Raw genomic sequence first — 12276 nt, forward strand, 5'->3', positions numbered from 1 at the left:
CCTCCACAGAGCACGTGTGGCCTGTGTGTGGACTTTCCCATCACGGCTCCTTTCACACGCTCCCCTTTGAATCCTCATCCACAGGAAGGATCAGGATCCTGGCCGATCTGAGTTTGGCGAAATAAAAATAGCAGCGTTCAAGGACCTATTTTATCATCAGAGGTGCTCCAGGTGTCCTAGGAGGGCAGTCCCACCCTCCTCTTAATCATCTTCATCAACTGTATGATGCTTTATCGAAGTTGAAATAGAAATGTAGCTGCTGTCACAATGGAACCTGGGCGTCAGCCCCCTTCACCAGGTTGGGAGCACCTGAAGGGTAGGAACCCTGTCTTATCCTCCTAATGCCAAGCATAGGAGATACTCAATAAAGTGTTAAAATGAGATAATTTTGTTGAAGAAAGTTTTAAATGGAATATTTCACCAAAAAAATTGAATTTCTCTTGAAGTAAAATGTGCCACAACTTTTATATGGCTTGCGTGTGATAGTTCATGTCATACACTCACTATACCACCACCATAGCTATTTAATCCAAAATTCCTAACGGCTTCTCAGAACCCCAGCGTTGCAATGAGGACAACACTAAATAGCCTTTAGCCACTCTGCTATAACCTGGGTGGAGAACCCGAGTGCACAGCGCCCCATCCAATCAGGTCAGTACTTCTTCTGTTCCAACGCTTACAGTCCTTTCTGTTCATCATTTAACCATCTCAAAAGAAGAAGGCATTGCCACCTCCAGATGATCTCCTAAGCCTGTAAAATCTGCTGACTGGCATGTCTGTCCTCTCCTCAGCGATGTTATCCTGCTGTGGACAAGATCAGAAGGCAGCAATGCAGATGCCACCTCCTCAACCTTCCCATAAACATAACTGCTCAGACACAAGCTCCTGAACCCAGCCAGGTGAGGCAGAGGAGGGCCTTAGACATCCTACACGTTCAGAGATTCGTCAAGTCTTTCAGCATCTGGTGTGGTAGCATGAACTAGAGCAGTATCTCCAAGGGTCTGGTCCAGCAGCAGCGCAACCTGGGAGTTTGCCGGAAACACAAATTCTTGAACCCCGCTCTTCCTACTGGGTAGGGCCCAGCAATCTGCGCTTTCAGGAGTCCTCATGTGACCACGGTGCACACCCAGGTTTGAGAAGGACTGGACTAGAGTTGGTGTGTCCACAAACAGAAACCGCTCGGATCCAGCCCAGCAATCTCAGCAGAGTGGGAAGGTGGCCCTGTTTCCCAGGCCTGTAGACAGAACAGAAGAGGTCCCTTCAGGTTAAGAGGAGGACCAGGTTTCACCTGAGCTGAGCCAGGGCTCCTCTGGCAACCAGCCAAGGGCTCACATTGACTCTACACGGATGGTACAGCTAGACAAGTGTCATCCCCAGCAAACTCATGTTGGTTCTGAGCACCTCGCTTCTCTGGTACAAAGATTCACAGGATTGCCTTTTTTCTCTGATATTTATAAAATCCTGAGTCCTGGGTTGCAGACTTCCTTAGCAAGCTTCATGAACGTTTGAGATCCTCACAAGGCATCCTGTGACATCGTTATAAGTAATTCAAACAAACTAGATCGTCTCTGGACTGGTGCTGCCTAGAGGAATCAGCTTCAAGCTCAGAATTGTGAATGGAGACAACAGTGCAGGTGTCAGCGCCAGGGGAGGTGGCAAGATGTGCCAGGAAGACAGAGCAGGAGGCAGGGATGGGAGGCTATGTGATTTAGAGATGGTGCTTACACTTAAAAATGCCTTTCCTTCCAAGTTTCACATTTGGGGCCAAGCAGAACCAACTGCAGTTTTCTCTTTTAAGTGTCTCCACACAGGCTGGGGAGATCCCAGAATATCATCAGCAGAATGCCCAAGGAAGGCTTCCCTGGTGGTGCAGTGGTTAAGAACCTGCCTGCCAATGCAGGGGACACAGGTTCGAGCCCTGGTCCAGGAAGATCCCACAGGCCGCGGAGCAACTAAGCCCGTGTGCCACAACTACTGAGGCCGCATGCCACAACTACTGAAGCCTGTGCGCCTGGAGCCCATGCTCCGCAACAAGAGAAACCACTGCAATGAGAAGCCCGTGCACCACAACGAAGAGTAGCCCCCACTTGGCACAACTAGAGAAAGCCCGCGCGCAGCAACGAAGACCCAACGCAGCCAAAAATAAATAAAATAAAATAAATTTATTAAAAAAAAAAAGAATGCTCAAGGTACATTTCTAGCACCAACTCCAAAACTCAGAGTCAGCCAAGTTTAAAAGAAAGGCTGCAGAAGGTGGGAAGATGTAAATGTGTAGAAAAAGACGAAGAAGAGTCAGGTGAAAGAGAAAGGAGAGAGGGACGGGGGCTGATTGGCCCCCTTCTCCCCGTGCTCCAACCACTGACGCTGTCAGCTCATTTGAGCCGCTGTTCCTGCACACTAGCAGGTTCAGAGCAGGACTGACAACCCTGGTCTCTACCGCTGTCTGTGGCTAATTCGAATCAGACAAGAGTCAGACCTCTGAGAAGAAAATTATAAAAACAAAATATTTATTATTTTTCCAGAAAAAGATGAGGAAAGGAAACTGTGCCCAAAAGAGGGACACATAAGCAAATTCTGTGCTTTTTGCCATGTCTTCTCTAAATAACAGACCCCCTTTGGTAAAAGAAAACAACTCATGCAAGCTAGAACTGCCTTTGGAGAGCGAGGTTTAATTCTGACCCAGACTTATAATAATTTTTTACAGTCCTATCAATTCCACCACCATGTGGGAATTACTCGGACTTTTTTTCCCCCTCTTAACTACTGAAAAACCAAAGTGGCTCACCATACCCGGGTTTAGCTGAGGAAGTAAAATGCATTTAGCATTAACTACCACTGAAAAGCACACTTAGCTTGCATCTCAAATTGTCTTCAGTAAAGTCTATTTTGCTTGCAACAGTGGTATTATCCTGATTTCTCTTCCCCAAGTTCTGTCCTCTGTAGTAGAGAGAAGCTGGGAAACGCTCTGGCTTAAGTCTTGTTTTCCCCCTTCTTTGACTTGGTAGCGCCTGGCCAGCGGAAGCCGCGCAGGTGCAGGCAGCCAGCGACGTTGTGGACGATGTAGTAGAGGTTCAGCATCGCGGCAGGGCTGAAGATGTCCACTTCCGGTTTCTTCTGCTTTTTCCCATGGGACTTGCCTCGGCCTTTTCTTTTCCCTTTACCTGGCTTTCAAAGACAGATATATATACGGGGCAAAAATTAGTTTTTATAACATTGACATTATATAATTTTCAACATTTCCTACCGAACTTAAGAAAAAAAATTCCTAAAAGGAAAAAACTGTGACAACAAAAACTTGCATGGAGTGGGAAGAGAAGTCATATGCAGTCTGATTCAACAAATGCCTATCAAGACCCCCAGTTTAAAAGAGATCCAACCTGATTCAAGCGCCCAGAGACTGGGAGAGCAAGGCGGAGAAACTGAGGTACGACCCAACACCTAGACATTGTGGGCTGTGTCATTCAATGAGAGGGTGAACTATAATGAGGTGACCCAGGGCGAGGAGAGAAGGCGAAGGGACAGAGGGCTCCGAGGGGAATCAGTGTACGGGGAAGGGAAGGCTGGTGCCAAGGGTAATTCTCATGGTTCACGGCTCCCCAACTCTCACACACCTCCCCAAAGGAGACACTCTTTTAGCAGAGAAGCAGCATTCTCCTGTTTCTTTTCTTTCAAAAACAAAACAAAACAAAACAAAAACTAAACCCCCCACCGCCAAGAAAACTAAAAAAAAAAAAAGACCCAACCTAATGCAACTAATGTGTGGACTCTGCATTTTGATTAGAACAAACAAGCCATAAAAAGACATTTTTTTAGGCAATTGAGGACATTTGACAATATCGAGTAATTGTTAATTCTATTAGGTCTGACAATGGCATTGGGTCATGGAAGAAAATGTTCCCACATTTCAGAGATGCACATTAAAATCTGTAGGAATGAAATGAAAGAAGGCCTGAGATTTGCTTTAAAATACTGCACCTTCCTCCTCCCCCCTCCCCCCTCCCCCCCAAGTACCCAAGTAAAGTATAGATGAAGCAAAGGTGGCAAAATGCTTATAATTTCTGAATCTGAGATATGGCTATATAGGGATTCATTTTAGTATTCTATTTTTGTGCATGTTTGGAAATTTTCCTAATAAAAATTAAATTAAAACAGATAATTAGGATCAAATACATATTTTGGCATTTGTTATGCGAGAGTCTCTACCTCATTAAACAGTCACGAGGATTAAGTGAGACACAAACATAAGGCACTTAGCCAGTGTCTGACACGAAGAAAGCACTCAGTGAAGGATGTTGCCATCACCTTTATCACTGCTAATCCTCAGAGCTGTGTTTCAAGGGAGGGAGGTATCATTTCCGTCTTAAAAATGGAAATGCAGAGGCTCCCCAAGGTCACAGTGCAAACCAGCATCCACCAGGCTCGGGGGCTGTGCTCTGGCCACAAGCACACTGCCAGGTTAATGCCCTCCCGGCAAAGGAATGGCTACCATCCTAACCTGGGAATAAACTATCTCCAAAGTTTTGCTAGAGCTGCACAAAGCTGAATGGAATTCTCTATGTCCTATGACCCACCCATACAGAAAATAAATGATGGGAATGCATTATTGAAAAAGTGTCTCTTCTAGGCAAGGGAAAGGAGGAGTGTATAAGTTATCAAGAGTGCCTGCAAGGGCTAAATGTTTGTGTAAAATAGATGTCCTGTTCATAGCATCTCACTTTTAAAATATCCCAAGTTAAACAAAGAGAAACATAGTCAATGTGTCAAAAACACTAAAATACATTTTGTGAAATGAAATGGAGGACATTCCTAGATACAAAACCCAGAAATGAAGATGAGATATATCTTGCAACACAGTGGCCCAGCTTCTGTGAGGAAATCCAAATGAAGAGAAACAATATGGAGTCCCATATGATAACTGCATCTCCTGATAAAGCATCACCTTGGGGTGTGGGATGTGCACTGCCATAAGCTCTTAAAGATTTTGAGTCTTGCCTTCCTTTCTGATTTTATACTTTTTTGCATGTCAAACACGCTTGACTTACCTGGAATAAGTGCCCCCAAAAATGTATGTGTTTTAATCTCTAAAATGGTTTGAGAACTAAGATTCACACCAAAGTTTGACATTTTTATTCAAATTTCTCTTTTTTTTTGTAGATGATTCTAAAATTCATATGGAAATGCAAAGAACTCTGAAAAAGAAGAACAAATTTGAAGGACTAATACTACCTTATTTCTAGAATTATTATAAAGTTTCAGGATGCAGACAGTATGGTACTGGTATTAAGATTAATAGACTAAAGAGTCCAGAAATAGATCAACACATACACAAACAATTGATTCAACTGATTTTCAACAAAAGTGCCAAAGCAATTCAGCAGAACAAGGATAATCTTTTCAATAAATGGTGCTGGAACAATGAATATCCGTTTGCAAAAAAATGAACTTCGATCCATATTTGCACCATATGCAAAAATTAACTCAAATGGCTCATAGACCTAAATATAAAACCCAAAACTATAAAACTTATAGAAGAAAATATAGAAAAAACCTGTGTGACCTTGGGTTAGGCAAAGATTTCCTGGGTATGATATCCAAATTGATGTGTGTGAAAGAACAAATTGATAAATTCAACATCAAAATTAAAACTTGTGCTCTTCAAAAGATATAGTTAGGAGAATGATAAACAAAGCCACAGATTGGGAGAAAATATCTGCAAATCATAAGTCTTGAATGTGGTGATGGCTTAATGAGTGTATGCCTATGCCAAACTGAAACTGTACATTTTAAATATGCACAATCTATTGTACATCAATTATACCTCAATAAGTCTGTTAGGAAATTATTGTAAGGGAGTGAAATTTTTCAGTTTCTGAGCTGGTTGGGTTGGTTGAATACAACTCCATGGCTCTTGACTATTCCTGGGCTCAGAACACAGAGCTCCTGACTTAAAACTCTCCAAACTCCTTAATGAAGACCATTCCTTCTTTCTAGTTCCCAAACTCGCCAAGCTCTTCCCTGATCCCTCCTCTTCCTGCAGATCTTCACAGAGGGCATAATTTGTTTCTTATCTTTGCGCTAGCCTCTGCTCAAATACCACCTCTTCAGAAAAACCTCTCAGACATCATGCCTCTATTCTATCTATAGTTAGGGTGACCATATAATTTATTGCCCAAAACAAGACACTTCAACAAGCATTAACTGGCACTGTCCCAAGCAAAGGGGGAGGAGGTACAGATGACCTCTTAAAAACCCTCCCAGGGCTTCCCTGGTGGCGCAGTGGTTAAGAATCCGTCTGCCAATGCAGGGACACGGGTTCAAGCCCTGGTCTGGGAAGATCCCACATGCCACAGAGCAACCAAACCCGTGCGCCACAACTACTGAAGCCTGTGCACCCTAGAGCCCGTGCTCCGCAACAAGAGAAGCCACCGCAATGAGAAGCCTGCACACCGCAACGAAGAGTAGCCCCCGCTCGCCGCAACTAGAGAGAGCCCGCGCGCAGCAACAAAGACCCAATGCAGCCAAAAATAAATAAATTTAAAACAAAACAAAAAAATCCCTCCCAGCAGTGTCACTTTCTATCTCCTTACCCTAAGCACTCACTATTTAATAATATTTTTTTGTTTGTGTATTTATTGTATGTTTCCCTAACCAGAGGTTTTGTCTGTGAGTTCACTGAACTTTCAGGACCTAGAACAATGTCTGGCATATTGTAGGGATGAATAAAATATGCTGAGTGAATAAAATGCAACTCAGGGAAAGCAAATGTAGATTTCTCCTTCTCTGGATTTTAAGATGCCGCCTTCATTCATTCAACAAATTTTTAACAAATACTTCCTGTACATGAGGCCTCAAGTTAGATGGAGAGCAAAGCAGATCTGGGCTCCCGCCCTCAAGAAACTTACAGTCCAGTGAGGGGGAAAATCACAAACACATTTAGTCACCAACTATGCTGTGAAGGAAGCCCAGGGTACATGGCATTATGATGACATGGGATGGGCAGGGAGTGACCTCGTCTGGGACATGAAGGAAGAAGGATTCCTGAAGAATGGCCTATGGGCTGAGGGGTAGGGAATTCCCAGGCAGAGCAAACAACCTTTCAAGTCAAAGGGACCAAAAAAGAAAAGGTCAATGTGACTGCCCTGTAAGCAACAACCATGGGGGCAGTGAGAGGAGTTGAGGCTGGAAAAGTAGGCAGCATACAGCTCTGGCCTGTAGGCCTTGCAAGCTAAGGTTTGACCTTTATCCAAGGAGCAGTGAGAAGCCATCAGCTTAAATGGCTTTACTTATTAAACCATTCTGCTTCAGTTTCCTGGCCTCTGAAAGAAAATGGCAGTGTCAACCACGTGAAGTAACCAGGGAATAGCTCTCAATTTAAATCAAGAGATATTTATTTAGTGCTTTTACACACAACACACTGGAAGAAACACAGGTTTACCAAACACATTTTTATACTACAGTCTAATGGGGATGAGGAGTAAGACTTTCCAAGAAACAGGCAAAGCACAGTAAGTGAGGTGCAGAAGGCTGTGGGTGCCTAGGAAGCAACAGGGGAGCAGGAGGTATTTCAGAGGTGGGTCCGTCTTTAAGTAGATTGATCATTCGAGGTGGGGAAGGTGCAGAAGACTTCCAGAAGAATGTGGGTCTATGTGGGATGTCGTTTTGTTTTTGTTTTTTAAAGCAGAGAAGAATATGGTAGATAAAGCTCAAGAGGTTGAGGCCCCCTTACCAAGGGCTCCCAGCGCCAAGCTCAAGCAGAGCAGTGCCTAGTTAAGCAGACAGTGGAAGTCCCTGAGGACCTGGTCACAGCCATTATGGGATGATCAAACTGGCAGGGAAGGACAGAGGAGATGGACAGCCCCTGAACAGTGATAGGGAGCTACTGCCAGAACCAGGCAGGTGGTAGTAAGGAGGGTCTGACCAACAGTGGCAGGCAGGTCACAAGAGACTGGATGAGGACTTGGGAAAAGGAATGCTTTCGAGTTTGCGGCCAGGAGAATGAACGTGCCATTGGGAAGTGCAGAGATGGTAGTGGTTAAAAGAGCTGGATTTTGAACACAGTTTGAAAAGGCTCTCTGATGGAGAGATCCAGCAGGAAGTTGGAAATGAAGGTTTGGCGTCAGCGAGGTTTGGTTTAAGATGTAGCTCTGTCAGCCAAAGACTTGGGGTTCAGATGGAAGTAAGGATGTTGCAAGATTTCCTGGGCATAAACCCAAGAACTCCCTGCACAAAAGGTCTCCTTCCAAAGCCTTTCCTCAAACTGAGGTTGGAAAGAAAAATCACTCTCTACAGCGGGCACTCCGAGTCCCACCAAGGCTCATTTTCTAATTCCGTAATCCACCGAGAGGAATCCCACCTGGGACCCTAGCGGGGGCAGCAGAAGCTAGATGCCTGGCCAGTCGCCGTTGGCACATACTGGCGCCCTGGGCATTTTCTGGGTGTGAAAATTGCTCAACAGAACCAAGGGACTGCAGCCAACCAACTCACACACACACACACACACAAAGGGCTCAGCCTGATTCTGCGGTTGCTGTCCCCTTCGGCGGGCGCAGACCACCTAGCAAACCCCTCTCCCACCTCATCTTGACCCAAAGCGTTCAGATCACTGGATTGGACACCACCAACAACGCGAGGAGATAAAGGCACCAATCTCGTGGCGAGGGCAAATCTTAGTAAAGCGTGCCTCTACGAGGCAAACGGTATTAAACTAATTTAACAAGAGCCTGGGAACCTCTTACACTTAAATAAGACGTGTATTACCATGGTAATGCTTTCTCAGTTGAGCCGGTGAGTTCCTAATCCTGAAAGATACCCCAGTTCTCCGCGTCACTTGGGGGCGGCGCCCCCGCGCCCATTCCTGCGGCTCACGGGACTGCCACCTCCGCTCTCGCCCCCGAACCGCCACAGGCCCGGGACCTCGCCACGCTTCTCAGGAGCCCGCGCCCGCGGCGCGGCGCGAGGAGGCCGAGGCGCTCAGGGGAGCCCGGCGGGGTGAGGGGGCAGTCAGCCACTGGGCCGCCGCCACTACACGCTGGGGCACCCACCGCAACGAGGTTGCGGGCTGCGCGTCTCGGACGAGCGCGCCTCAGGCGGGCTGGGGCGCTGGGCTCGCGGGTGCCGGCGGGAGGTGAGCACACACGCCGGGCGGTGCGCGCCGCGGGGGGGCGGGGCCGCTCAGTGTTTACCTGTTGCCAGGACACCGGGGCCTGGCGCTCAGCCGTTGGACGGAGCCCGGCCCGCCCAGCCCGCCCGCAACCGCTTTCGTGATAGCGGCCGCCGTCCCCTGCTGGCCGCGCCGCTCTGGCTGGGCCATTTCACCTCGCGTGACTGCGGGTAAGGTTGAGAACGCCCGGAACCCGGGCTCCGCGCGGGGGAGGCTGTCTTTGGGCGACCGAGGAGGGCGCAGGCGAGCTCCTGGCCAAACCCGAACGGGCAGGCGATGCTCCGCGTGTACCGTACTGGCCTTGGAGTGGGCGGACTCGGCTGTGCGTGCGAGCTAGGTCACTCACTGGCTGACGTTGGAGAAGTTATCGAAGACTCCATGACCTTTTTTGGAAAATGAGATAAAGCCTTTGAGGATTGAAATGAAAATAACATGGGTAAATGTTTGTAAAAGAGCCTGTAATAATACAAACATTACAAAATGTTTTTTAAAAGCGCCTGAAAAAAGTTCTTATACCCGTCGTGGGATTACGCAAGGATACAGTAGATTCAGTTATGCTTCCAACCTTGAGTTCATCCTGACATCCTCCTCCCCGCAGGAGAATACACAGTTTAGGAGCTGGACCCTCATTCATTTTAATGACTCACTTCTTTTTATTCAAGTTATTAGGCATCTATCATGTGCCTGACACTCAGTTTTGGGCCCTGGGAATTCAGCCCCGAATGCAGAAAAGTTCTTTTTTTTGGGGGGGGGGTGTCAAATGGGGGACGTGGCAGACATTAAAAATGATAGGTGCAACAGGATGTATTACATTTGGTGTATTAAATTGATACTATGATAGCTGACTACTCTTTTATTTTTTTATTTTTATTTATTTTTATTTTTTTATTATTTTTTTTTATGACTACTCTTTTAGACTGGTGAATGGGGAAGGTCTCTCTGGGGTTTAACTGAGATTTGGGTGATAAGGAGGAGTCAGCTATGCCAAGGTCAGGGGACAGGACATTGCAGGCCCAGGGCAGGAGGAGGAGACTGGACCCAGAAGCAGGGGTGGGGTCCTGAAAGGCTCTGCAACCAAGGGTAAGGTGTTTTTTTGTTTTCCTTCTTTTGATTGATGACCTCACTTCCAAAGGGGAGTATTTGTGTACCAGGTTCTCATGCATTTGCTTTCTCTAATCATCAGCAAAGCAAACCCAAGTTCCAATGACTTTTAATTTGTCTGGTAGTTTTTTTGAGTACATAGGCCCTTGATATGGCAAATTCTCCTGCCTTCTGCCTGGGCTTTCTCCTCTGCTGGCACCTTACTCCCTGGGTAGGGGTGGCTCACACTCCCTGTGTACACTTCTTTGGGTCGTCACAACTCTCTCAGGTTAACCCCTATCGGGCTCACTCCCAAATCTGTTCTAGTCCTACTTTTCCTGAGTTCCAGATTGGAGGTCTGAAAAAAAAGATAGAAAGCACAAGAAAGCATGATTTGTCGGTGGACAGGTGAAACATAAAATGAACGGTCTAGTGACAATTGGTACAACTTCAATGGCAGCACCATCTTCCATTGACCAAATGGGTCGTCAGCCTTTGCACTGGAGAAAGCCTTAGCATTGACCTGAAGGGAGGTGAGGAGGGCTGCTGGGGGGTGGGGCTGAAAGGCAGACTTCCTTATAACAAAGAACGCAGGTTACTGGTTAGAATCAAAGGAAAATGTCATTGACAACATAAGCATTTTTCTTAAACACCAGTCCACTTAAGAACCTCTTAATGTTTAGCACTTAAGATCTGTTTATTCTACAAGAACCGAACAAATCTTCCTGTATAAATTGGAAGATGATGTTAAATTTAGATAACTATTCAAACTCACATTGGAAAAGTACTAGTTAATTTTATGTTTATGAGTACACATCCTTATGTCTTCTTTATAAATAGTAACATTAACTATGCTGCTCTTTAAAAAAAAAAATTACCAGAATTAAAGTGTACATTCTTAGAATATTCAAACTTAGAATATTCTATCACTATCTTTCTTAAAAGTTACATTTAAAAATTCCTATTTCTTCCTCTCTACTCTGGTGGTCTCTCTTCCTCCCTCCCTTCCTCCTTCCCTTCCTTCTCTTTTTCTTTTTATCTCATTAAGTTCAACAGTATAGCACTGTTCACTTCACCCACTATAGCCCTAATTTTGAAGAGGAGGTTACAGAAAAAATAAAATGTTCTTTGTAGATAATCTCTGGTCAGTTACTAGGGTCCCAGCAATGAGAACCTTGGGGTACAGTAAGACCAGGTGGGGCAGACTCAGGAAACTATCTAGAGCAGGGGTTGGCAAACTCAGTAAATATTTTAGGCTTTTCAGTTCTCATGTCCTCTTTTTTCCAACTACTCTGCTGATGTAGAATGAAAGCATTTATAGACAACACGTAAACAAATGAGTGTGGCTGTGTTGCAATAAAACTATTATGGAAACTAAAATTTGAATTTCATAGAATTTTCATGTGTCATAAAGTATTTTTCGTCTATGGATTTTTCCCCTCAACCATTTAAGAATGTAATAAAAAACCATTCTTAGGGCTTTCCTGGTGGCGCAGTGGTTGAGAGTCTGCCTGCCAATGCAGGGGACACGGGTTCGAGCCCTGGTCTGGGAAGATCCCACATGCAGTGGAGCAGCTAGGCCCGTGAGCCACAACTACTGAGCCTGCGCGTCTGGAGCCTGTGCTCCGCAACGAGAGAGGCCACGATAGTGAGAGGCCCGCGCACCGTGATGAAGAGTGGCCCCCGCTTGCCGCAACTGGAGAAAGCCCTCGCACAGAAACGAAGACCCAACACAGCCATAATAAAAATAAATAAATAAATAAATAAAAAACAAAAACCATTCTTAGCTCACAGGCTGTATAAAAATGTTGGTGGGCCAGTTTTGGCCCATGGGCTATAGTTTGCTGATCCCTGAGCTAGAGAATTTAAATGCTATTTATTATTCTTGCTGGGGGTTTCTTTAATAGGGAGGGGAATGAGGTGGAAATAACCAGCAATTTTTGAACACTCATGTTTAACAAGCATTATTCTAAGCACTATTATATTGACACATTTAATCCTTACAACTCTAGAAAGTAGGTAGTGTTATTATCCCC

The 12276-nt window shown here is 45.5% G+C and overlaps 2 protein-coding genes across 2 annotated transcripts in view; both read right to left on the reverse strand.

Annotated features, from left to right (window-relative positions):
* Nucleotides 1–2486: 2486 nt before the first annotated feature.
* On the reverse strand, nt 2487–9085 carry SMKR1 (small lysine rich protein 1). The gene is made up of 2 exons (XM_059933427.1): nt 8758–9085; nt 2487–3165 (listed from the first exon to the last, which is right to left on the reverse strand). The coding sequence occupies exons 1-2, from the start codon at nt 8758–8760 to the stop codon at nt 2971–2973; spliced, it is 198 nt and encodes a 65-aa protein (XP_059789410.1). The 5' UTR covers nt 8761–9085; the 3' UTR covers nt 2487–2970.
* Nucleotides 9086–9335: 250 nt separating this feature from the next.
* Nucleotides 9336–12276, reverse strand: part of STRIP2 (striatin interacting protein 2) — a 50453-nt gene continuing 47512 nt past the window's right edge. The window contains exon 22 of the mRNA XM_059933422.1: nt 9336–9543. The gene's annotated coding sequence lies outside the window, so the exon portion shown is untranslated. The remainder of the gene's footprint in view (nt 9544–12276) is intronic.

This window comes from Balaenoptera ricei, chromosome 9 (assembly GCF_028023285.1).
Source record: "Balaenoptera ricei isolate mBalRic1 chromosome 9, mBalRic1.hap2, whole genome shotgun sequence".
NCBI lineage: Eukaryota > Metazoa > Chordata > Mammalia > Artiodactyla > Balaenopteridae > Balaenoptera > Balaenoptera ricei.